This window comes from Oratosquilla oratoria, chromosome 19 (genome assembly GCF_046742065.1).
Source record: "Oratosquilla oratoria isolate Oo_2021 chromosome 19, ASM4674206v1, whole genome shotgun sequence".
NCBI classification, from domain to species: Eukaryota; Metazoa; Arthropoda; class Malacostraca; order Stomatopoda; family Squillidae; genus Oratosquilla; species Oratosquilla oratoria.
Window position 1 is genome coordinate 10,775,686 of NC_134795.1, and position 27,441 is coordinate 10,803,126.

The following is a 27,441-nucleotide window of genomic DNA, read 5'->3' on the forward strand; positions in this document are numbered from 1 at the left end:
AAAAAATGGAAAAAAAAACATCCCATTCAACCCTATACGGTCTGGTCTTTGTGATGAGTCTGGTGTATGATGGTGGCAATAAGGGAAGGTGTCAGAATTTGACACCATAGAGTGATTGTAGTGGTAGTGGAATGGGATAGCAATGGGTGGTAGTGGTGTTGAGTGTACTATGGTGGTAGTGGGCGAATTATGGTGGTGATGGGTATACTATAGTGGTGGTGGGTATAGTGGGTGTAACAATGGTACAAATATATAGTGACTAGGGTAACAGGGGTGGGAACTGTACATAGATGGTCAGAACAATATCCTACCTTTAATGAGAGGAGGTAGAGTCTTTTGCGGTAGGTCTTAAGGCTGCAGATAAAACAGGTGAAGTTGTACGTATCATAGAGCCGTGCGTAGTTGTCAACCTGTGCCTTCTCATAGCGTTGCCACTGGATGATGAGGGAGTGGAAGCAGCAGAGGCATGCAAGAACTGTTGAGTCATCTACACGGGCCTCTGGGTGCATGGTGGCGTGCTTGTCTAGGAAAGGGAAGAATGGCTCCGTGCCACCGGGATGGCTCCGCAAAGCATAGGTCTGTCCCTTCTTTGAGTGAAAGCCACAAATGAAGCAATTAGTGGCCAAGTTGAGGGCTCGCTGGCATGTTATGACAGGCAACACTGGGGCACTAGGGTCATTCTCAGCAGGCACCACTTCCAGGCTCCTTATAGATAAACCCAAATAACTCTTTCCCTCCTGAGGTTCTCCCTTACCACCACCTCCTTTTTCTTCTTCATCACTCACACCTGAAGTTATCAACAACATGCCATTTGAACTGGGCGCAGCTGATTGTGGCAGTGGTGAGGAAGTAGAGGATGAGGCCCCCACTACTGGAGCATCTGCAGCCGAGGCTGTAGTTGAGAGACGTGGTGACATGCGAGGAGAAGCTAAACTGAGGCCTGGTGTGAGGCGTGGTGAATGGGAAGTGACACTGATGGCACGAAGGGAGAACTGACGTTGTTCTTCAGGAACCTTATCCTTGACAAACTCATCCCACTGGGCACTGAGATGTTGATAGCATGGTGCACAAGCCAGAACACGCCCATCCTCCACCACAACATTTTTGGCCAGACCAGGTAAGAATTTAAGAAATGGGAAGTACATCCCATCCAACCCTGCACGGTCTGATGTCATTGGGATCCAGTGCATGCTGGCTCGACCCTGCTGCATCTGTTGCTGTTGCTGCTGGTGACAAAGGTAGCAGGCAGGACCTTCTGCTGTCCCTGCCACTGCCCCTGAGGTCTCGTCTCCATCTTTATGGGTAGGGCTGTTTGCAACTACTATGGCTGTGCTAGTATCCAGATTGACCCTAGTGCCAGTAGTCACAGTGAGCTCTTGTGGGCTGCCATGCCCTGCTGATCCATCTGAGGATGCAGGTGATGATCCCCTAGAGTCCATAGCTGTTTGCACTGGTACTGCCTGCACACCACTACCATGTGATAGCTTACGCTGCAAGGCAAGAGCAGTACGGCAAGCAAGGCACACCTGCACCATGCCCTGCGGTGAGATGGGCGAGGCACCCAGTGGAGGGTCCAGCCTCTCAATAACAGGAAAGAAAGGCTCACCTTCAGCATTGGGTCTGCAGTAGACTAGCTGCAGTGATGCTGATGGGTACTCAAGGCCACACTTGTAACACACGAAGGCAGAGGAGTCTTTGGCTGGCAGGGGTGGAGGTGGCTGCCGGGTGGGCAATGAGTAGTGCCGGTCCCTGTGGGCCACATTCTGGGTCTGATAGGTATGCCATTGGACCAGCAAGTGGTTGTAGCACGCCTTGCATGCCTGCACCCGTCCAGAAGCTTCCATGGGTCGTGACCTGCTGGGGCGTGGGTGGAGCAGCAAGCTGGGAAAGTAGGCCAGGCTACCCCGCTCACGGGCATACACATCAAGAAGGAGCCCCTTTGGGTGTTCGCCCCCACACACATAACACACCTCAGTCACAGCATTCTTGTCTGGCATACTAAGATCAAGCACCACATGGCTGCGTGGGGGTGTGGGCCTTGCCACAGGTGTGGTTGAGCTCCCAGTACAACAGCCACCTTCACCACCACCATTGCTGCTGCCACTGCTGCTGCCGCCACCACCACCACCACCATCATCACCACCACTGCTACCACACCCTAAGCCCTCCTCACAGGACTCGTCCTCATCCCGCTCGCGCTTGGTCCCTCGAGGGCCATCCACCGTCAGGTCAAGAGCTTCCTGCTGTAGCGCCAGGTGTGGCGTTCCGTGCGTAAGGACGGTGGGTGGCAGGGGTAGACTTGCTGTGCCCCCTGGAGGAGGCAGAGGCACTGTGATGGGGTGCGGGTGTGGGGGTATGAGCCGGGGTCTCTTCGCCTCACTGGCAGGAGGTCCCGCAATGAATGAGGGTGGGGGAGGATGCTGTGGGGGTGGAGGCACTGAGGGAGGAGGCCGCCCTACAGCAACTGCAGGAGGCTGATGAACCACTGGGGGCATGGATGGCTGTGGCTGCTGTCTCTTGTTCTCCTGTACTGGCTGTGGGTCAGGTGTGAGACCCAAGAGCTGTGATGCATACTCACTCTGGACACCCATCTCTACACCAGTGTAGGGACCATTGTCCACACGCTTGAGCCAATAGATCCTTTTAATGGGGGGAACCTTATCACGTTCATATGACTCCCATTGTTGAGTTAAGTAGGAAAAGCATAGGAAGCAGGCTTGCACCCTTCCACCAGGGGAGGGTGGTCGTGCTCCTTCAGGAGGCTCATGGCTCTCAAGGAAGGGGAAATAAGGAGCAACACCCCCTCCATGGTGCAAATGCTGTTGACGGATGAGCAGGGGACATTCAGCAGAGGCAGGGCAGCCACAAACATAACACGAAGGAAGCAGCTGGCTCATGGAGGAGGAGGAAGAGGAGGAGGAGGAAGCAGCAGCGGCGGCAACCACAGCTGCTGCACTTGGAAAGGGTGGGGCAAAGGACCTGGAAGACAACTTGCTGGAAGGTGAGGCACTTTTGGGCTTCATAAGCAATGGGGTTTTGTGTTTCAAGTCTGTGAGCCCTGTAGTCACCACTTTTGAGTAGCATCGAAAGCCACTAGAAGGAGGGAGGATATTCTTCCTTGGCCACCAATATTTCACAGCATGCAGCTGCCTTTATGATTCCAACCCACTCAAGTTAGTTCATGCAGTGTTGCTGACCGAGACACTGAAAGAAACACCACCTAGGGGTCTCCAGCTGTGATTGCTCCTGTTTGTTACTGCCACCACTCTTTCCTTCTTCAGGATATCCAATGGTGATCCACCTTCTACCTGGAAAGGAATAACAGAACTTAAAATCACATCCTGTATATGTGTATCTTACACAACCCTCAAATGATAGTGACTGGACCTTTATAAATTTCATCACTAACCAGACCATTCTGGTGAGGGAGAACACTGCCTTTTAAGGATAAAATACAAGTATACATACTTTAAACATTTAAGCATATGATATGCAGATAAACCAACATTCAGACATGTCTACACAATTTTTCACATATATACACAGTACATTTTTGAATCCCCCAAGGCACAAGTTTACTTGCTTCTCTAAATCTACGATCTACCTCCACATTCACCTCTCCTTATCCCACCACAAGCAACCCCAAGTATCTAAAGCTATCCACTTCCTCCAGCCTCTATCTCTTAATACTTCCAATTTGCTGCCCTCCTCTCCCCTTGTACATCTCATCACCTTAGTTTTACCCATATTTACCTTCAACTTTCTCCTTTTGCACACCTTCCCAAACTCCATCACTAACTTCTTTAATCCCTCCTCTGATCCTACTAAAAGTGCAGTATCATCAGCAAACAACAACTGGCCTATTTCCCATTTTTCTCCATTTTCTTTAGCTACCTCCAATCCACTGCCTATTACTCTTACATTTACCTCCTGAACCACCCCATCCATATACACTTTGAATAACCATGGTGACAAGACAAAACTCTAGCAAAATCCCACCTTTACCTCTAACCACTTGCTCTCTCCATTTCCCATTTTATTAAAGGCACTACTACTCTCGTAAAACCTCATGACTGTCCTTAATAACTTTCCTCCTATCCCATATATCTGCAAAACCTCCCACACTGCCCTCCTGTCTATCCTAATACTTTTCCAAATCCATAAAGGCTCAAAAAACATCCTTAACTTTGCTAAAGCTTTCTCATATATCTGTCTTACCACAACAATTTGATTGATGCAACCTCAACCTTTCCTAAACCCACACTGTTCCTCACCAATTACTCCCTCTGTACTTCTCCTGATCCTCTCAATCAAAACTCTCCCATAAGCCTCCCCAAGTACACCCAACAATCTGATTCCTCTGAAACTACTACACTCACATACCCCTTTTCCTTTGTAAAGTGAAACTACACAGGCACTACACCAGTCCTCCAACACTCTACCCTCCTTTAGACAGACATTAAACAATCTCACCAGCCAGCCCATCATCACTCTATCTCCCTTTTTCAGACACTGCATGACACCTATATCTAACCCAGGTGCTTTACCTGCTTTTGTCATTTTAATAACTGCTTTCTCCTCATCTTTTCTTATTTCTCCCCCATTTTCCTCATCCATCACTGGCATTTTCTTAATGCCTCCCACTGCTACCACTTTTCCCTCCCTATTATCCTCCACATTCAGCAACTCCCTAAAATATTCTGCCCATCCTTCTCTCACCACTGCCTCTTATATTGTCATCTGTCCATCTGCACCTTTTACCTTTTCTTCATTACTTGATTTGCCTCCCTTCCTCTCCTAACTTCCTTCCAAAACATCTTTTTATTACTTTCAAATTGTTGTTATACTCTTCCCCCATTATACATCTGCTCTCCTTTTTGCCTCATTTATCTTATATTTTACCTCTCTTTTTTCTTTGTACCTCTCATAATAACAATACTGTAATAATAAATAATAATATTCTTCCTGCAATTGTGTCCAACACACCTTCCTGCAATCAATCACAGGAAGGTATGTTGGGCACTTAGATGTAGAAAAAAAGAAAACCATTCAAAGGGCAGATGAACTCTGAGTCAATGGCCATCCCACCATGTTATGGGTCACTAACCCATATGTTTGCTGTGTATGGAATCCCTGCAGAGCCCAGAGGATGAGTGATATCCCAGTGCCATGGTTGCAATGAGCCACCCACCCTAGGACTAGCAACATGGCTCTTTAGTTCTCTATTCAAGCCTGGATAGGGCCCCTGTTGGCTTGGAGAGGCAAATCAATTGAGTTGACTGACTTGAAATAGTGGGTCAGGGACACCCTGAGTCAAGCAGCTACCACCTGGGTGACACTGCACGATCTGTGGCTGTCATCCCCTAGTGTCAAGGTGGTGGGTGGGTGTACTCTCCCACGACCCCTGGAACTATTGGATTAATATGTATATCCAAATCCTGGTGTCCTCTTATTGGGCTCAGTGGTGGGTGGGAGTGTGGGAGAGTGAATCATAGGCATATGTCCATGGCAACCATACATATGGTGGGGATGGGCTTGCAACCTGTTCCCATCAAAATCACCACTCACTGAATGAGGTGCCAGGGCACAAATACGTCCAACCAGGCCTCCAGTAAGCTCTCCAGGAAAACTTAAATTGGACATAGGCTAGTGGCTCTCTCTGAGGTGAGAAGACAAGACAATGGCAAGATCAGTAGTAAGGGTTACACTTACTTCTGGTTGGGAGAAACCAATGGGACCAACAGCGCAGGAGTACCAGTAGCCATATCTAGCCAACTACTGCACATCATTATAAAGGTTACTCTGGATGATGAGTATGATACTGGTGAGGCTGAAACACACCTTGGGCTCCATCTTTCTTATTGCAATATATGCTCTTAGTGAGATATATAACCTTGAAGAGGATACATTCTATGCCAAGTTTGAATCTATAGTTGACCAATGCCTGCCACAAGACACACTTGTTGTTTTGGGCAACTTCAATGTGGTTACTGACACTGACAGAGCTAGCTATGAAGAATGTATTGGCCCCCATAGTTCTGGAACAAAGAACATCGATAGTTCTCTCCTGAATTTTGCAAAGTCTAGAGGGATGAATTCTTTGAGATTGATAATAGACTTGTGGTCACAACACTCAGACTGCATGTGCCCAGGAATGTGTAATAACAATCTCTAATCAAATTAAAGTATCTGGCACTCTTGAGGACCCTGAAGAACTGTGAGACACTTTTGAATGTGAAACCCCAAAAGTTGTTGAGGAGTGACTGGAGAGTACCCGAAGTTGAGGAGTGGTGTGGCGTTGTGGAAGACAATGGAGAGTATAGAGTTAAGCCATGCTGCTAGAAATCGCTGGGGAGCTGGACGAGTGTTTTTTTTATTATCAGGGTGTTGTCCACCACAAGTACACTCCTCAAGGCCAAACAATAACAAAGGAGTATTTCATGGAAGCTCTTCGCTGTCCAAGGAATGTAGTGAGAAGAAAATGACTGCAGCTGTGGGCTAGTGGAGACTGGATCCTTCATGATAATGCACCAGCCCATTCTTCATGTGTCATGCAAAGACTTTTGACACATTCCATCACCCAGCTAACTCAGCCCCCTAAGCTCAGATGCTCCCTGCAACTTCTGGATTTTCCCAAACATAAAGATTAAAATTAATGTGATGCACCAACTGATGAAGATCCCAAAAGAGGACTTTGCCAAATGTTCTGAAACATGGAAAGGATGCTGGGAGAAGTGTGAGTTCCAGAGAATACTTTGAAAGGGAGTAGGGTTCCACTGTCCTAGGTTAGTAGCATGTGTTGATACTGTAAATGGCAACCCTCATATATATGTATCTTTATATATGGTATATATATATATATTCTATTGAATAGACCAGAAAGTTCTTTACTGATCAAGCTCTTCTCTGCTTTCTCTAAAGACCTTACTTTATCTCTAAGGAGTTTTAGAAGTGTATGGAGGAGACCTCCATAATTGTCAATGTTTTGCACACTCATTGCGCATTATCAAGACTATTATGGATTGGCAATTTGTGTGTGCTTTATATATGTGAGGGATATGTGGTGAGGTCACTGGGGGAGGACATTCTGTGTGAGCTAATGTCTGTTGGCACTCTGTGTAGTAACATGGTGTTCATCTGTGAATAATCTCAATGTACGTTTTTCCTGTGTTCTGTTGGTTAATGTTGGAATGTTCTTTTCGTATTATGAGCTATAAATAAATTTATTTTGTCTTGTTGGTGTCTGATAATTGTAGAATCTACTATCTCTTGTTCAGTGATGTCTTTTTTGTGTATTTTTTTGTCTACTACAAAAACAAGAAACCTCTTTATACACAACAACACAGCACCTAAACCTGGATTTACAAAAGATATTTGATAAAGTACCACACAAAATATTATGAAAACTCGAAATAACAGGAAGAAACCTGGGAAGAAATGATAAGTGGAGTTCCACAAGGTTCTGTATTAGCTCCAATAACAGCTGCTATATAAATGACATGGATGAAGGTGTAGAATGTTATATGAACTTCTTTGCAGAGGATGCAAAACTACTAAAGTACAGAAAAAGACTGTGAATCACTACAGAGACCTGGACAAGGTCTGGAAATGGAGGAAAAAGTGGGAAATGAACTTCAACATTAAGAAATGTAGTATAATGGAGTTTGGAAAATGTAAAAAAAAAGAATATCAGGACAATATAATATTGTTACAAAGGAAGTAAAAAAAATTTTATTACCTTCCCTTACTCCTCTCTTGATTTTTATCTTTTCTATATGTTTATGTTAATGAATTACAGCAGTACCTTTTTCATAAATCTTTTCTAAAACCCTTATGAGCTGTTTGTTTGCACCCTGCTTGCATAGTGACTTTAGTACTGCTATTTGTTCTACTGAGTCACAGGCCTGTAATCTACAAATGCTTAACAGAGTTGTATTATATTCTGTTGTTTTCTTGATTAGTTGGTTCATTGCCTGCAAATGGTCTTGAGTCAAATATCTGCTTCAAAAGCCTGCCTGTTCTCCTAGTTGGTTTCCATCTAAAACTTGACTTAGTCTATTTATAAGGATCTTGGAGAAATCTTAATATACATTTCACAGCGAGTTAATCAGTTGGTACTAAGGTTTTTTTTTTCTTGACTTTTATGAAACAAAATCAGTATAACATTGCACCAGGATTCAGGAACACTTTCTTGAAGTAAGCATTGGGTGTACAACTGAGCTAACTTAATATGAACTTCTTTCCCTGCATCTTTCAAAAGATCTATCAATACACCAGTTTCTCTAGGTGGTTTTCCTCATTTCATATTTTAGCAAACTCTACTTCTTCCTTTGTTTAGCAGTGGACTCAGGATGGCTGATTTGATTGATTGACTTATTGATATATATACAGTCACCTCTTGATTAACATGTGTTTAAACAATGTGTTTTTGTCTTAACATGAGTTTATATTTAAGGAGGTATGATTAACTAATGCAATATTTTCAAATTAATGCATGTTTACTGCTTCTTCTGACAGAACTGCACTAAGATACTCTCAGTTTCTCCCACTCCGAGCACTCCCAGTCCTTAGTCTGAAGCTAGCATGTACTGTGAGTGGAACATTTCTCTGGAATACACTACATTTTCACTTCTACTATTATGGCACCCAAATGTATTTCCACCTCCTCAAAGGAAAGTGCTGCCAAGAAGTCAAGAAAGACTGTCACCATTGAAAAGAAGTTGAGAGTTTTGGATCGGTATGCTAGGGGAGAAAATACCTCTGTAATAGTGCATACTATGGGAATAAATGAGAGTACATTGTGTGCCATCAGAGAAAATGCTAGTGTGGTCATTGGTACATCAGGCTTTTCCACAAAGTGCACCCATGCAAGATCCACAAAGATGGAGAGGATGGAGAAGTTGTTGGCACAGTGTACAAAATAAGACCAATGTTCCCCATACATGCTATGGCTGTAAGCCTCTACTAGGATGTGCAGGGTGAGGGTGAGGAAGACAAAAGGCAAGACTTTCCAAGGCAGTTCTGGGTGTTTTTGTAATTTCAAGGAGAACCACAGATTCCACAGCCTGAATATGACTGGGGAAGTTGCCTCTGCTGATGTAGCAGCTGCCAAGATATATCCAGCTACCCTCAAAACCATCATCAAGGAAGGTGGCTACATCACCAAGCAGATTTTTTATATAGATGAGACTGGTCTATATTGGAAAAAACTGCCTGGTCAGACATATATCTCAGTAGTGGAGTCAAGAGCACCTGGATTCAAGGTCTCCAAGGATTGCCTTACTCTTATGTTGGGTGCCAATGCTGAGGGGGATTACAAGAGAGTGTAGAGTAAAAAGGATCTACAGGAAGCACTGTCATTAATAAGGGAAGCACTTGACACTCTAGAAGCCAAGGACCCAAACATCAACAGAAGTGTGACTTTATCAAGAAAAGTAATGGCCAAATTAAAATGCTGCAAAATAATGCTTGATCAAAAGAAAAAGTTGACAACCCAGACAAAACTTGGTAAATTCTTCTGAAAAAAGACAGTAGAAGTCCAGGAGCCAGATGAAAAGATGAGTGAGGATGGAGAGCGGGGTGATGAGGGAGAATGGAATGGGGATTCGGTAAATAATTCATCAACGACAATGATGACGACCAGTGACGCTTCAATACAGTGATAGTGAGTGTGAGGACATGTTTTTGTTGTGTCAGTGACTTACAAATGTAATGTAGCAATTATTTCCTTAGAAAACTTTAACTTAAAGGAGTAATCTTTGTCACCAACAGAATGGGTAGTCAGAGGATGAGGAGGGAGGCAAGTGAGGCATAGGGTGGCAAGTAAAGGGAACAGCTAGTGAAGGGAGCAGCTGGTGATGGGAGTGTGGGGTGAGGATGGATAGTGACCAATGCAAGTGCAAGTGTTGAAAGTGAATTACAAATGTAAATAAAATGAGAACATGTGTTTTTGTTTTTTCTGTGACCTAATGTATTAATATATATATTTTTTAAGTTTAGAGTGTATTTAGGGATGGAATGGGTGGGAATGATTTTATGCCTTTTTCTTTTTGGCTACCTCCCTTGTAAGGGAGAAAAAGCCTTGGTATATGTATGTAAGTTTAGAGTAACAAAATCCCCACTATAGGCTGACTTTTCAAGTGTCCAAGAATGTAACCCCCCCCCACTATTGTTATTGTTTATTATGAGGAAATTATGTTTAAATGACACAATTTTAAATAACAAGACATGTCCAGAAATTTAAACCTCATGTTAATTGAGAGGTGACTGTACACACACGCATATATATATATATATATATATATATATATATATATATATATATACACACACACACACACTGATGGTATAAATGGACAGGAGATTTTCTCTGCAAGTAACATTAACCTCTTCAATATGAGTCAAATTTTTGCATGCAGCATTGGATGCCTGATATACGATGATGCATCACAATACTCACATTATGAAATATAAATTCACAGCTGATTTACTCATCCACTTTCACTCTGAATAATAATAAACACAGAAAAAGCAATCAAGCCAGTTCTCAGAATTCAGGGGTCACTCAGCTACAAAATAAATGTAATAAAGGCACCAATGCCAGCATCCTCATATAACTCATGCCTCATGATGACTACATAGGTGTCACTGTATGTACCTAGTTGTATTTTACGGGATGAGAGCTATGCTCATGGTGACCCGTTTTTGTATCTCTCTGCATCCAGTTTATTCTTAAAATCTTGTATAGTTTTGGCACTCACTGTTTCTCCACTTAGTTTGTTCCAGACATCAATCACTTTCTGTGGGAAGTTATTCTTTTTCAAATCTCTTCTGTAACTGTCCTTCTTTAGCTTCTTTTCGTGTCCTCTTGTTTCTCTTCTGTCCCATTTTAATAAGTCGTCTCTATCAAAAATTTCCATCCCTTTCATATTTCTGTAAATGGTCAACAAATCACCTCTTTCTCTTCTCTATTCCAGTGTTGATAGATGTAATTTCTCCAATCATTCTTCATATGTCAAATTTGATAGTGTAGGTGCCTGCCATTTTTTTTCGCTGCTCTTTGAATTCTTTCTAATTTTCTAATGTTTTTTTTTGTGCTAGGTGCCCATAATGTTACAGCATACTCTAGTTTAGGTCTTATTAGTGTAACCACTATTTTCCTTACCATTTCTTCATCCATGTAGTCGAAGGCCACTGTCATTGATCTTCATAAGTTAAAAGTCTCTCCAAATTATTTATTGACATGTTTATCAGGTGTAAGTCACTTGAGATAATCACTCCCAGGTCCCTTTCTGAATCAACTTTTTTGACTTCCTTGTTTCCAATTTTATATTGACCTGATATTCTAATTTTGCTTTTTTCCAAATTCCATTATACTACATTTCTTGAAGTTCATTTCACATCCCCGACTCCATTCACATATTTTGTCCAGGTCTTCTTGTAGCGATCTGCAATCTTCTGTGCTTACTCTCTTGAGTAATTTGGCATTGACAGGAAAGAAGTTCATGTAACAATTCACTCCCTCATCCATATCGTATGGAAGAGGTTAAATGTGATTCCTAATTCTGCATTATCTATCTTCTCTTAGACATTCTCTTTGTCTTAAGATGGTCATAGTCTCTTGTTGATTTGAGAAATCTCTCACATTTTTAAGACCATCACAAGGCAAAGAGAATATCTTCAGAATAAATAATGCTGAATTAGCAATCACATTATATATATATATATATATATATATATATATATATATATATATATATATATATATATGAATGTTGCTTGTTGATTACCAAGTTAAAGAACTGAAACTAAATCACATACACCACAACATCTACAACAATAGTACCCAAGATACAATTTCCTGTGAGCAGTACATAACTGCACCATAAACAGCTCAGGCTGCTACCAAATCAGACACTCTGACTCCTTCAGTAAAAACAAAATGCAAAACAGAAAAATTTACTCTTCACTACCATTCATCCAACCATGTCACTCTACAGCCTGTAATAAAACCAAATCCTGGTCCATCACTCCATTTTCACTACCAAGCCCCACAAATACTAATCCCATCAGTAGTTCCACAAATACCTCCATACAATCGCAAAACTCAATAATACACAAAACCCCAACAGTATTGAGAACACTAATAATAATCATCCACTGCATTACTATCAAATGAGCCACCCTTCATCACACCATTTTAACTTATGGCCCAGACATTATCATAGGGGCAGAGACATGGGTCAAACCAGACATTAAGGACAGTAAAGTCTTCCCTGCTAACAGTCCCTATTCAATGACTTTACACATGATGGACAGACACATAGACTTCTTATAGCAATGGAGCCAGGACTTAGAGCTATACCAGCACACAAACTTGACTCAGACTCGGAACTAGTTTGGATGAAGGTACAGGTATAGGGCTGCAGGACTTTATACATAGGATCATTTTACTGTCTCCCCACCTCACATTTTGACTACCTGCATACCCTACATGACTAATTAAATGAAACTGATCCCTCCAAAAACATGTGATTAGTAGGTGACTTCAATCTCCCTGAAATTGACTGGACAGCATATGCTACCAGTGACAACTCCACCAGTGAAGGCACAAACTGTCACCACAAACTGACAAGAGACTTCTACATGAAAAATATATAGACATTATAAACACACACTCTCACAAACAATGCATGAACCAACACACACAAAGACTAGTGTCATGAGAAACAACCCTAACATAAGACACTGGGTCACATCCAACACCTTAGAATTATTCCTCACAAACAACATTTCACTCATTACAAGAACATGATTAGCACCAGGTCTGAGTGATCATGACATGGTACTTATTGATGCAAACATTAAACCAACCAAACAGAAACAAGAACACAGGAACATTGATTTGTACGACAGAGTTGACATGAGTGCCATATCCCAACTTGGCAGACTTCAAAGACTCTTTCTTGGACAGCAACCCTATGGCCAATTCATTGGATACTAATTGGTCCAGACTAATACAAGATGCTAAGAACATTCACATACCAAAGAAAGCTCTTATGCAAAACCAGTCACCACCCTGGTTCAATAGACAATTACAGACCTTACATATTTACCTAATTGTATTTTATGGGAAGGGAAGCTATGCTCATGGTGTCCCGCCTTTGTATCTCACAGTGTCTAGTTTACTCTTAAAGTCATGAATGGTTTTTGCCCACATTATTTTTTCATCCAGATTGTTCCAAGTGTCCAATCTAAGTGAAAAAATGTTCTTCTTCAGATCTCTTCTATAACTATGTTTTTTGAGTTTCTTTCCATGTCCTCTTGTGTTTCTCTTGTCCCAATTTAACAAGTCCTCTCTATCTAGTATTTCTGAGCCCTTCATGATTCTATAGATGGTCAGTAGGTTGCCTCTCTTCTTTGCTCCAGAGTCGGTAACTCCAATTTAGCTAGTCTCTCCTCATATGGCAAGTTTGAAAATGCAGGAGCCATTTTTGTGGCTGCTCTCTGGATTCTTTTTATTTCTTTTATATTCTTTTTGGTACTGGGTGACCACAATGTCGCATATTCTAGTCTAGGCCTTATCAGTGTGACTAATATTTTATTAAAAATTTCTTCGTTCAAATATGTAAATGCCACTTTTATTGATCTCCGACAATTTTGTTTATTTGTTTGTCATGGGACAAGTCGTTTGAAATAATTACTCCCAAACTTTTATTAGATCCCATTTTCTTTACCTCCTTAGTTCCAATTTCATCTTGTCCTGATATTCTATCTTTATTTTTTCCAAACTCCGTTATGCTACACTTCTTAATGTTGAAGTCCACTTCCCATTTCTGACTCCACTTCCATACCTTATTCAGGTCTTCCTGCAGTGATTCGCAATCCGTTTCGGTTTTTACTTTCCTTAACAATTTAGCATCATCTGCAAAGAAGCTCATGTAACATTGCACATCATCATCCATGTCATTCACATAAATAACAAACATTGTTAGAGCCAATACAGATTCTTGCGGAACTCCACTGATCATCTCCTTCCAACCTGAATATTTTTTCCGAGTGCTACTCTCATCTTTCCACCAATCAGGAAGTCCTCCATCCATTTTAGTAGGTTCCCTTGTATCCCTCCTATATGTTCCAGTCTTTTTTTTTTAATAATTTTTTGTTTGGTACCTTGTCAAAAAAAAATTGCAAGTCCAGGAAAGCATAATCAGCCCATCCATCCCTTCCTTGCACTATGTCTATTAGTCTTAGTAAAAACATATTAAGTTTGTGGTACATGATCTTCCTTGTCTGAACCCAAATTGTCTTGGGTTTATCATATTACAGTATAAGCTCTTTTAACCGGCACGAGTGGGACCAAAGACGTGCTGGAAAGGGGAAATCCTGGTTACGAGACGGAATATTAAAAAAATACATTTATTGCCTTTATTCATAGAGTACTTAAGGGGACCGGCTGATCAAAAGATGAAAATCTTTATTAATTGGGTTATTGCACAGAGATTTATGCCAGGAGTTAGGGACACTATATACATCTTTCCTAACCCAAAAAAACTAATATGCAACCCTTTCATGTTTTGCCCCCCCCACCTCCCTTTAAAATAAAATTGATAATTTTGAAATGGCTACTCCTATAATAATTGCTCTACATGAATGAAACTAATATGGTGGAAGGACCTCATCCAGACCTTCAAACTAATAGTTAGAAATTTTAGTTAAAGTAATTAGTTTGTGGAATTTTAATTTTTATATTTTTTCCCTCCCCGTCCCCCTTCAAATAGGGGGAAAAAAACAAAAGGCAAAAATTAACCCTTTCAGATATTAAAAAAAAAATTCTATTTCATCAATCAGGCAGATTTAGACATATTATGTGTGAATTTTCATTGAAATTGATTAAGATGTTATGGAGGAGTAAGTTTGAAGGTATAAAACTTAGGTTTTGAGATACGGGCCGTCAAAGTTTTCACTAACTTTGAACCCCTACATACTAATATAAATAAGGGATATCGTGGCATTTCCTTATTTAGTTTTTTGGGCTTGAATGTTGATAATATTTAGAATAAAATTTATTCATATTCAGTCATATATATTGATGTCCAGTCATATAATCTTCTGTCTTCTGGCTCCTGGTCCCCACCTGCATTTTAGGCAGGTTATTACATTAGGGTGTCATAGTTGCCATCACTACTCATTGTTGCCAGGTTTTCAGTTGAATGTTCCAGGAGCATATTCTTTTACACTTTTCTTTGTTTTTTTTCACAGTTTTGGGTTTCTTCTTCCTCAGACTCTTCAACTGTCTTTGATCTTCCTGCATCGTTAGGGAGTGGTCAAGGGATGCAGAGCCTAATTTCAGGGCTTTCAATAAACTTGCCTGCTGATACCCAAAATTGTGATCCAGAATTGTTGCTTGGCACACAAACTGCAGTCTTGATGCCCCAGCAAACTTGGTCTTTTGAGCTCTCTTCGTCACAGTCTCCACTCATTCCTCATCACGCAGCTTCCTCAGTCTTGTCCCCATCCTCTTCTATACATGACTGATACATTCTAATTTGTTGACCTTGATGTTTTCGTAGGGGCCACGGTCATTGTTCAGTGCCCAAACTGCATTGTAGGTGCTGGAATCCCCATCTCCAACAAAATTGACGTATCGGAATCCTAAAGACTCAGATCGTGCAAACATTCTTGTAGCTCCTTCTTGTTCCATTCCTCCATGCTGGGGTCTATATATAACCTCTGGTACAGAGACAGAGTTGCCAGAAGTCACTAGCAATAGCACTCAATCATTACAAATTATTGTTATTTATTGCAATAATATATACAGTATATTGTACTGACCAATACGTATCATAGGGCCGAGATGGGGTCAAGTTGGGGGGAGGAGGGGGTTTATTTGCCATAACTACGAAAATAAGGCGAATTTTAATGAAATATTCCGCATACAGACTGTCGATTGCCATACACAGATGTAGACATTTTTTCCCAGTTTTTCATTTTTTCCAAATTTTCATCGATTCTTGACCAGCCGGTCCCCTTAAATAAAATTCATTCAATGGCTTCACTTTTGTTGTTTATTTATTTACCAGTATATTCATATTTATCTATCTTTATTTTCATAAAATCACGTATGTCTCTTTGTTTAGAATGTTTGTCTCTCTGCATTAAAAATTCATTTTAAAGACAGTGAAGAGACATCACGTCGTGAGTCCCCATGTAGGTGCACTGCTCTGCAAACTTGATAAATGTTGCCAATCCTTTAGCGGCATCCTTCCACGTTACTCTTGGCTCTGGGTCATCTTCCTCTTCACTATCAGCCTCTGTTTCCTTACCATGCTTCTCCTCAATCACGGCCTGAATGATTTCGTCGTCAGTTAGTGTGGGGGTGATAGCTTCGTCATTGTCGACCTCCATCCACTCCTGAAGAGCTTCATCAGTGATGCTAAGCTTAGCACTACCATGCATATCCTTCAACTCAGCCATCACTGCCTTCCTTTGTTGTCGGTATGTGTTTGTGTGTTGAGAGAGTTGCCAATAGACAGTAGCACGCTTAACATCAGGCGTCTTATTACAGTGGGCACTGGGCCTGACGGAGCAGCGGCATTTGTGGGAGATGGCGGGAAAATGCGCGCTACCTCTGGCGCCGGCGGGAGTGGCGCGGGAATTTTAAATTTTATTTTTTCAAATTTTTATACAAAATTGTTATTTCCTCGTGAATAATATGCTGGTTATAAGAAGGAGCCAGATGCGAGAATAACGGATAAAAGAGCTTTTACTTATTTTCTTCCTGGTGTTTTACCCATCTATTCTTGATAATTTTCTCACAAATTTTGGCTATAGTGCTAGTTAGTGAGACCGGTCTATAGTTAGTTGGTTTCTTCCTTGTTTCCTCCTTTATATATTGGTAAAATGTTAGCATTTTCTAGTCTTTTGGTATTTTTCCTTCTTTAAGTGAGCAACTTATTATGTTATGTATTTTGTCCATTAGTTCTTCTTTGCATTCTTTTAGAATCCAATTTGCAATTCCGTCCGGGCCATGCGATTTCCTGATGTCAAGGTTTGATAAATGTTCCATTATTTCTTTTTGTGTTATTAGTATCTCGCTCATGGGGGGAGATTGCACTTCATTTCCTTTATCCCAATATTGTGCCTTCTCTCAAGTAAAAACAGACTTGAAGTGATTATTCATGACTTCGGCCATTTCTAGATCTGTGTATTCTATATTTCCTGGGCATAGTTTCACCATTTCCTGTTTATTTTTAAATTTACCATTCACATATCTATTGAATAGTTTGGGTTGCTCTTTGCATTTTTCTATAATATATTTTTCATGGTTCCTTTCTTCCTCTCTTTGCACTTTTACATATTCATTTCTATAGTTTATATATATTTGCCATTTTTCAGGGTCCTTTTATCTTTCCTCCATCTTTTCCAAGCTCTGTCTCTTCTATCTTTTGCCTCACTGCATCTTCTGTTGAACCAGCATTTAATGTACTCTCTCTAGCTTCTGTCTTGGTACATGCCTATTCACTCCTTCATTATAATTATCTATCAAGATATCCCATTTCTCTTCCATGTAAAAATTTTCCCAATTTACATTCTGAAAGAATTTCTTTTGTTTTCCAAAGTCCGTTTTGTTGTACATCAATCTTCCTTTCCTATGCTTTTCATTTCTTTCCATGTATATTTCTTCCTTTAGTTCAGCCTCAATGAATATATGGTCACTCTTTCCAATTGGTGTCTTGTATTGAATTTTATCCACAATTTCAAGTTCTGTTGTAAATATTAAATCTAGTCTTGACAGCTCCTCATTATTTCTGTATCTGGTGTTTTCACTGACCCACTGTCATTGTATATTCCATGGTCATGTCCAGTAATACATTACCCCACAAGTCTTCTTAGCCTTTCACTGTCATGTCCACCCAACAAATTTCTCTGCAGTTAAAGTCCCCCACAATTACCAGGTTACCTCTGCCCATTAGTATCTCATTTAATGAATGCCTTGTATCTTCTAGAATTTTCATATGCTTGTTCTCTTTCCAAGTGCTCGTTTTTGGGGGCACATAAGTCACCACATACTTTCTACTTTTCATGTCCTTGTCTTCGACTTTTATCACGATCAGTTCTACATTACTTTTGCCCTCTGCAATTTCTGTCACATTCAAGTTTTTCTTGGCCAAGAACATGATTCCTCCTCCCTGTTTCTCGTCTGTTTTTTAATCCAGTAATTGTATAGCCCTTGTCCAACACTGAAGGGTGGTATCGCACCCCTTAATTTAGTCTCCACAATTCCCATTATGTCTGTTTTTTCTTCTAACAGGTAATCATTAAGTTCATTCAGTCCTGAAATTAATCCGTCGATGTTAGTATAGGCCACTTTTAATTTTTTTCCTTTCTCCATCTTTTTTTCTGTTTTTGGTTCGCCCATTCTGATATACCATTTTCTCAGTCTCATGTCGATTACTCTCCAATAGAATTCCTTGCTTTTGGTCTCTGTTCTCTTCACATTTTTTCCCTTAGCTATATCTCTTAGTTTCTTCTCTTTTTCTAATTCCTCAATACTCATTTCTCTTTTTATCCGTCTTATTGTAATGTTCACTCCTTGCCCACTTACCTACTTTTTCAAATATGTCTTTTACTACCATTTGTGATCTTAGTTTTATCTTTAGGGGTCGATTTCTTTCCTTAGAATAATGACCAATTCTATACACATCGTTGATGTCTTTCTCATAGAAACAAAGTAAATGCATATGATGCAGCAAAATAGTACAAGACACTGGGAACACTACAGAAACACATAGACAACATTCCAGAAAGAAATGTGATATGTCAAAACTAGTTACACTGCCACTTTCCTCACAAACAATAGACAAAACAGTATTTTTTTTAGAAGTGAACACCTACATGATATAGTAATAGAAAATTAAATAATAATTTTGTAAATCATAATACATCAATGTAATATACATTATTCTTGGCAGAAATCAATAATAGAAACAGCTGCTAAAAGATATAAACAAACAAAGTTGTGTAGACTCCTTTAGATGCCATCTTTGTTTTGATAAATTTGGAGGTCTGGGATTCCTGCACAAGAACCTCAGGAGATGCAAAACAGACATTAAAATTCTTGTTAATAAGACAAAGTGGACAAAACAATATTGTGTGAAAAACCATACACAAATTTAAGAGCAAAATAACACTGCGAGATACAAAGACAGGTCACCACAAGCATAGTTCCCCTTCCCATAAGATACAACTAGGTTAAATACAAAATAAAGCTGCAACATGGATCTGATGCAATTACATGCACACTACATCAGTCACTATGTTAAAACAAGAAATTAAGCCTAAACCACTTGAAACAAAAAATGAATACACAGATGACAAATTATGTACAAAATCACAAACAATTTAGTTGATATAAACAAAGAAACTTACACACAACATATACAAGAATAACTTAAGGCAGTCACAACCTAAAATACCACACATACCAAACAAGCACCAACATATTCAAGAACTCATTTTCCCCCTGCAGCATCCAAGAGTGGAATTATCTCCCATTCCATGTAGTTAATAGTCTCATTCCTGATACTTTTAGAAACAGGATCATCCATCACTACCTCCCTCTCCTCAATCCAAATCCCAGTCCTGAAATTACACTTGAACCACTTGAAACAAGAAAATGAATACACAGACAACAAATGATGTACAAAACCACAAACAATTTAGTTGACACAAAGAAACTTACACACAACAAATACAAGAATAGTTAGAGGCAGCCACAACCTAAAATACCACACATACCAAACAAGCACCAGCATATTCAAGTACTCATTTTCTCCCTGCAGCATCCAAGGGTGGAATCTCCCATTCTATGTAGTTAGTAGTCCCTCTCTTGATACTTTTAGAAATAGAATCACCCATCACTACCTCCCTCTCCATAATCCAAATCCTAGTCCTGACCCTAATTCTGATCCCACCTTTAACCCCTTCCATACGGTGCCGCACACGTAGGCGTCATGGACTTAGATCTCGGTGGCAGCAGCCAATGCCAGCCGTACGATGTGTCGTAATACTACTCGCATCATAAAATATCGTCACCGCTTATATCGATCGTTCTCTCTTCACCCGTGAATTTTGATAACCATAGAAAATGCGATTACAAAAGAATTAGAAAGAATGTCATTATGGAGGGGCGACTACAATAAATATAATCAAGACGCCGATATGGCAGCCTCGCGAATACACTCGCTCCCCATGACGCCTACGTGTGCGGCACCGTATGGAAGGGGTTAACTCTTATCCTAACCCCATTCCTAGTCCAAATCCTGTCCCCAAACCCTTAATTCCCCCTACTCAGCGTCTGCAAATCATACTGACTGTGAGTGGGTTCCTGCAAAGAAAGCCAAAGAAACAGCTATCATACTTGTACTGTACTATGGAATTATCTCCCTTCAAACATAAGTCGCATCAACTAAAAAAGCCTTAAAGGGTCAGGTTAAAAAAAAATCTTTCCAGTTCTCAATTGATAGCCTGAAATCAGGAGTCTTTTATTTATTATCAAGTTTCATATATTATTATGGTGCTACTTCCAATGCTTAAATTTCTCTCCTCATGTGTATTTTATGTAAAATTTCTAGTGTGATTGCAGTTATTATAATTCTAGTAAATTTTTGTTTGTACTACATCTTTTCTTATGTAAAGTTGTCAATATCAGTATTACTCATGTATCATTATTATTATAGTAACTGTCATTTGGGCTGTTGACAACATGAAATTTAACAAAACCAAATTCAAACTGATGAAGTATGGCCAAGGACTCACAAATAACATCCAACCCTACACCACAATTCATGAAGAGATCATGAACAAGGTACATGTAAGAGACCTGGGGGTAATGCTGAATTGAGATAGCAAGTTCACCACACATATTGACATTGTTGACTGCCAGAAAATGGTCAGGATGAATCCTCAGAACATTTACATCAAGATATGAAGATTGCATGATTACACTGTGGAAGACCAGGGTAGTACATATACTTGAATATTGCTGCCAAATGTGGAACCCAAACAGTATAGGGAAGACAGAGAAACTTGAATGTTCAAAGAACCTTTACCAGCAAGATTGTGTGGGTAAAAGGCATGAACTACTAGAACAGACTCAAGCACCTCAAACTCTATTCACTCCAAGGGTACAATGAACAGTACCAGATCATTTACATATGGAAAATGCTGGAGGGTCGCATCCCCGACATTAGAATGGCACTCAGCCAAGAAAGGACACAAGCGCTATATCTTTCCAAGCAAATACCGGTCAGGTCTCCCCTCAAGCTCTTCAACAGTCTCCCCAACTAACTGAAGAACACCACATCCTGCACAAAAGAAGTATTCAAAAGATGGATGGCTGCCTTCCTAAAAGAAATTGATGACACCTCCCACACCATCCAACAGTAGCCTAACATATGACCCCACTACAAGCTGGTACATCGTATACCACTTCACTGGAGGCAACACAGCCATGGAGGAAGCAGTGGTAGTTCCTGTAGCTGAGGCATGTTCACTGAGATCTCCATAAGGTAACATAAGTGTAATGAATTATGCTAAAGATTATTATTTGTAAGAACTTGTATGAGAAACATGTTCTGATCTTAGCTATATACATTATTTTGTTTTTTCTCTCTGCATAAGGAGTCATGTCAATGATTATTATTTCAAGTATTTACAATGATTCAACATATTCTGTTCTAAGTTATATTACTTTTTGTTTAAATGTATCCTGATTCTTTGTATTTTAAGAGGACCACAATGGAAATAAATGTCATGTGACATCTTCTCAATTTTATACATTAAATTTTTATATGTGCATACAAATGTAAAACAATGTATATATATATATATATATATATACATATATAAACTGACGAAGGCAATGGAAACAAAGCTAAGGACTGCACAGAGGAGAATGGAGAGATCAATGATGGGAATAACACTGAGAGACCAAAAGAGAGCAAGTTGGGTGAAAGCACAGACTAGAGTGAAAGATATTGTGGAGACGGTGAAAGAGAGGAAGTGGAATTGGGCAGGTAAGTTAGTGCGAATGACTGACGAGCGATGGAGCAAGTGTGTTACTGATTGGACACCGCGAGATAGGAAGCATGGAAAAGGGAGACCAGACAGGAGATGGAGAGACGAGATTGAGAAGTTTGCAGGAGTCACGCGGGAGAGGCTGGCGCAGTCGTGTGAATCATGGAATGCTATGAAGGAGGCCTTTGTTTAGCAGTGGACTCAGGATGGCTGATTTGATTACATATATATATATATATATATATATATATATATATATATATACATATATATATATATATGTGTATATATATATATATATATGTGTATATATATATATATTTACATACATACATATATATATATATGTACATATATATATATATATATATATATATATATATATATATATGTGTATATATATATATATATAATATAATTTATATATATATATATGTATATATATGTATATGTATATATATATGTATATATTTATATGTATATGTATATATATGTATATATATATATATATATATATGTATATATATATACATATACAGGGTGCGGCAGGTATTTGAGAACAAAGGAGATTGTTTGTAATAAGGTTTATTAACGTTTTAGTATATATTCAAATTAGCATTTATTGTATTCTATACATTAACACAAAGCAAATGCACTGTTTCACTCTATGGAACCTCCATCCTTGTCAATGATATCTTCCAAGCGACGTCTAAATCGTTGGCAAGCACCAATGAGCTGACTCTTGGATATGTTAGCCATTGCAGCGACAATGGCTTCTTGGAGAGATGCTATAGTGTTGTGAGGTTTACGATTAGACTCCCTCTCAACTACGCCCCAAACATAATAGTCCAAAGCATTGACATCAGGGGAGCTAGGGGGCCACTTGTTGGGGGTTACGTGGTCATGAAAATTGGTGGCCATCCATTCTTGGGTTGTGTGAGCTGTATGGGATGGAGCAGAGTCTTGCTGGAAGACGTACGGCCTGCCACGTGCTACACCATCCATCCAAGGCTTTACAACAGTCTCCAACACTTCAGTGTAAGAAGCTGCATTGACACGAAGTCCTTGGCGGACAAAAAAAGGGAGGCATCACATCGCCTTCACTGCTCACGACACTCAGAACCATCACTGATGCTGGAAATTTAGTATGCATAACCGTTGGAACTTCACCTGCAGTTTGACACAACCAACGATCGTTCCTCCTATTCACCTTCTGGTCCTGAACAAAGTTCTTCTCATCAGAGAAGAACCAAAGGATTCCTGGTTCTTCAGGATGTTTTAACTTGTTCAAAAGACGTCTGGCCCTGATGACTCGGTTCTCATATGTCTTCTGTGACATGAACTGTCCTCTTCGGATCACATACGACTTATACCGGAGATCTTCGTGAACAACACGTCGAATGGTGGCCTCATCAACTTGAAAATCCTTGGCCAGTGCCCTCATGGACTTCCCAGGGCTTTCATCAATTGCCGATTGAATAGCATTTATGAATTCTGATGTTCTGATGCTATCCGATCGTCGGGAATATTGTTTACGTTGCGATGTACTTGCCACATTGCCTCTGGCATCCACAAGTTCCCTTCTGACCTTATAAACGAAGGACCGGGCAACATTAAGGAAGGCAGCAATTTCAGAATTAGTATGCCCAGCTGCTATAGAGGCGATAACTGCATGCCTTTTCATTTCTTGGGTAATATTTGATTGTGCCATTTTCAGATGTAAAAGAAAAGGAATGGTTAGCTATGGTGTCTAAACTACTAGACCACTTAGAAGATGCGTTCTCAAATACCTGCCGCACCCTGTATATGTATATATATATATATATATGTATATCTATCTATATAATATATACATATATATATATGTATATATATATATATATTAGTACTATGACAAGCATTACACATTATCATATATAATAATTTCATGTCATTATCATATCTATACATATATATATATATATATACATATATATACATACATACATATATATGTATATATATATATATATATATATATATATATATATATATATATATATATATAGTGACTTTCTTATAAAATGTCTATACATATATCGACTAATGCAATTTACTTATAATGAACAACTTATAAACATTTTGTAAACTTACATGGAAATTTCAATGGATATAACTGATTGTTTCACTTTCATATATACGACACACATATTCACCACGCTATCATCACTACGGGTATGTTTTCCAACTGTGATTGTGCCCAACCCGGCAGACTGTCATTGCACTGCCTGTTTCCCAGGCGGCCGTAGACACGGCACGGCCTCAACAACTTTCTTCACTGCTTGCATAAGAGGTTGTGCCTAGTATTATTCACACCGACTGAAACTGACAAACGGTCGATATTAAACGTTACCATAAGTGATAATGAAGCTAATCAAGGCTTATTTTGAAATAAATCAAGATAAAATAAAACATGAAACACTGATACATTTTCTCTCCACCGTGACCCAACAACAACTATCGGACAATCCAGTGAACCAACTCTACTTCGCCACTTCCCACTCTTTCGCAGTCTACAATGTTGCCAAGCGTTCTTAGTAATAAACCCAAAGGAATATCTAATATATTAATGTCGTACAATACTACAGCATATGCATATATTAAGCAACACCAGAAGATTGTGAGCATTTCACTTATCGTCATCATTAGGAAGCTGGAAATTAACTTAGCAAACTATGAATGAACATACATTTTACTGATTGTTTGTCACGATGACTAGATTAAAATTATTTTGTATATCAACACTAGGGAAAGAAGGCAAGAACAAGTCTATAGAATGTAATGACTGAGATAATATGTTCCATCCATATTTGTTTGGCTTACAAGGTCACCAGGCATTTTAGTTTTGCTTTGGCTAACATACGTATTGTTGATAATGCGTCAAATCAAACAAGTATCAGCTTGGCCTTGATAAAAAGTGTATACACTCGCCCATATGCTCTATGTGTGCATATAATATATATATATATATATATATATATATATATATATATATATATATATATATATATATATATATATATATATATATATATATATATATATATATATATATATACATATATATATATATATATATATATATATATATATATATATATATATATATATATATATACATATATATATATTATATATATATATATATATATATATATATATATTATACATATATATATATATATATATATATATATATATATTACATACATATATATATATATACATATATATATTATATACATATATATATATATATATATATATATAATTATATATATGTATTTACCTAGTTGTATTTACCTAGTTGTATTTTACGGGAAGGGGAGCTATGCTCGTGGGGTCCCGTCTTCATATCTCATTTTATCTAAACTATTTTTAAATTCATGTATTGTTTTTGCACACACCACTTTCTCATCTAACTTGTTCCAACTGTTTATTACTCTGTGAGGAAAGCTGTTCTTTTTCAAGTCTCTTCTATAGCTGTCTTTTTTTATTTTCTTTCCGTGTCCTCTTGTATTTCTGTTATCCCATTTTATCAGATTCTCTCTATCAGTAATTTCTATGCCTTTCATGATTCTGTAAATAGCTATCAAATCTCCTCTCTCTCTTCTTTGCTCTAGTGTCTGTAGTTCAAGTTTTTCTAGTCTCTCTTCATATGATAGTTTTGAGAGCGTTGGTGCCAGTTTTGTAACTGCTCTTTGTATTCTTTCAAGTTTTTTTTATACATTTTTTTGTACTTGGTGACCATATCGTTGCTGCATATTCCAATCTTGGTCTTATCAGGGTGATTAGGATTTTCTTCACCATTTCTTCATCAAGGTATGTAAATGCAACTTTGATTGTTCTTATTAAATTATAAGTTTCTCCAAAAATCTTATTTATATGTTTCTCAGGTGACATATTATTCATAACAATGACTCCCAGGTCCTTCTCATTTTCTACTTTTTTTATTCCTTCTTCTCCCAATTTATATGCTCCTGTTATTCTGTTTTTGCTTTTTCCAAATTCCATTATACTACACTTTTTTGTATTGAACTCCATCTCCCACTTCCTACTCCGTTCCTGTACTATATTTAGATCTCTCTGTAGTGATTCACAATCTTCTTCAGTTTTCACTCTTTTCAGTAGTTTTGCATCATCTGCAAAGAAGCTCATATAGCTTTCTATTCCTTCATCCATATCATTAATATATATAGCAAACATTATTGGGGCCAGTACTGTTCCCTGCGGAACACCGCTTATTACTTCATCCCATTTTGAGTGCTGGTTTCTTATCACTACTCTCATTTTTCTTTCTTGCAAAAAGTCTTCCATCCAATTTGGTAGTTTTCCCTGTATTCCTCCTTGAGTTTCTAATTTCTTAAGCAACTTCTTATGTGGTACTTTGTCAAAAGCTTTCTTTAGGTCTAGAAATGCACAGTCCGCCCATCCATCTCTTTCTTGTATTATATCTATTAGCCTTGAATAGAAACATATTAAATTGGTGACGCATGATCGTCCTTGTCTGAATCCAAATTGCCTTGGATTTAACACTTTGTTTTTTTCTAAATATTTTACCCATCTACTTTTGATAATTCTTTCACAAATATTTGCTATTGTACTTGTTAGAGAGACTGGTCTATAGTTTGTAGGTTCTTCTTTATTTCCTCCTTTATATATAGGTACTATATTTGCTTTTTTCCAATCATCTGGAACTTTTCCTTCTTTTAAGGAACTGCTTTATGCTATGTATTTTGTCTGCCAGTTCATTCCTGCATTCTTTCAGAATCCAGTTTGCTATATCATCTGGTCCATGCGATTTTCTGACATCAAGATTACTCAAGTGTGTCAATATTTCATTCTTTGTTACTTCTATTTCTTCCATAGGGGGGACTTTCTCTTTCCATTCAATCTCTTCAGGTTGTATGTTCTCCCTTGTAAACACTGATTTAAAATGTTTGTTCATAATTTCCGCCATTTCCATTTCCTCAGTGTATTCAACTCCCTCTTGTCTTAATTTCTCCAAGTCTTGTTTGTTTTTCAGTTTATTGTTTACAAATCTGTAGAATAGTTTTGGTTGATCTTTACACTTTTCTATGATATATTTTTCATATTTTCTCTTTTCCTCTCTGCACGTTTGTACATATTCATTTCTATAACCGGTATATATTTTCCATTTTTCAGGTCTTCTGTCTTTTTTCCATCTGGTCCAGGCTTTGTCTCTTTTGTCTTTTAGCTCCCTACAACTTTTGTTGTACCAGCATTTTACATATTCTTTTTCTTGTTTTTGTCTTGGGACATACTTTTCCACTCCTTTTGTAAAATTTTGTCAAAATATTC

At 38.8% G+C, this 27,441-nt stretch overlaps 1 protein-coding gene across 6 annotated transcripts in view; it reads right to left on the reverse strand.

The window, feature by feature from the left end:
• The window catches only part of LOC143035728 (uncharacterized), a 115,591-nt gene extending 90,979 nt beyond the window's left edge, over positions 1 to 24,612 (reverse strand). For 3 of the 6 annotated variants that reach the window (XM_076202632.1, XM_076202631.1, XM_076202630.1), the window contains exons 1-2: positions 24,214 to 24,583; positions 312 to 3,308 (exon numbers count right to left, since the gene is read on the reverse strand). In XM_076202632.1, coding sequence (XP_076058747.1) covers positions 312 to 3,023 — 2,712 coding nt within the window. In that variant the 5' untranslated portion in view covers positions 3,024 to 3,308; positions 24,214 to 24,583. Of the gene's footprint in view, positions 1 to 311; positions 3,309 to 24,213 lie in introns of all 6 variants that reach the window. The other 3 variants (XM_076202629.1, XM_076202633.1, XM_076202628.1) reach the window with 2 other exon arrangements.
• Positions 24,613 to 27,441: the final 2,829 nt, after the last annotated feature.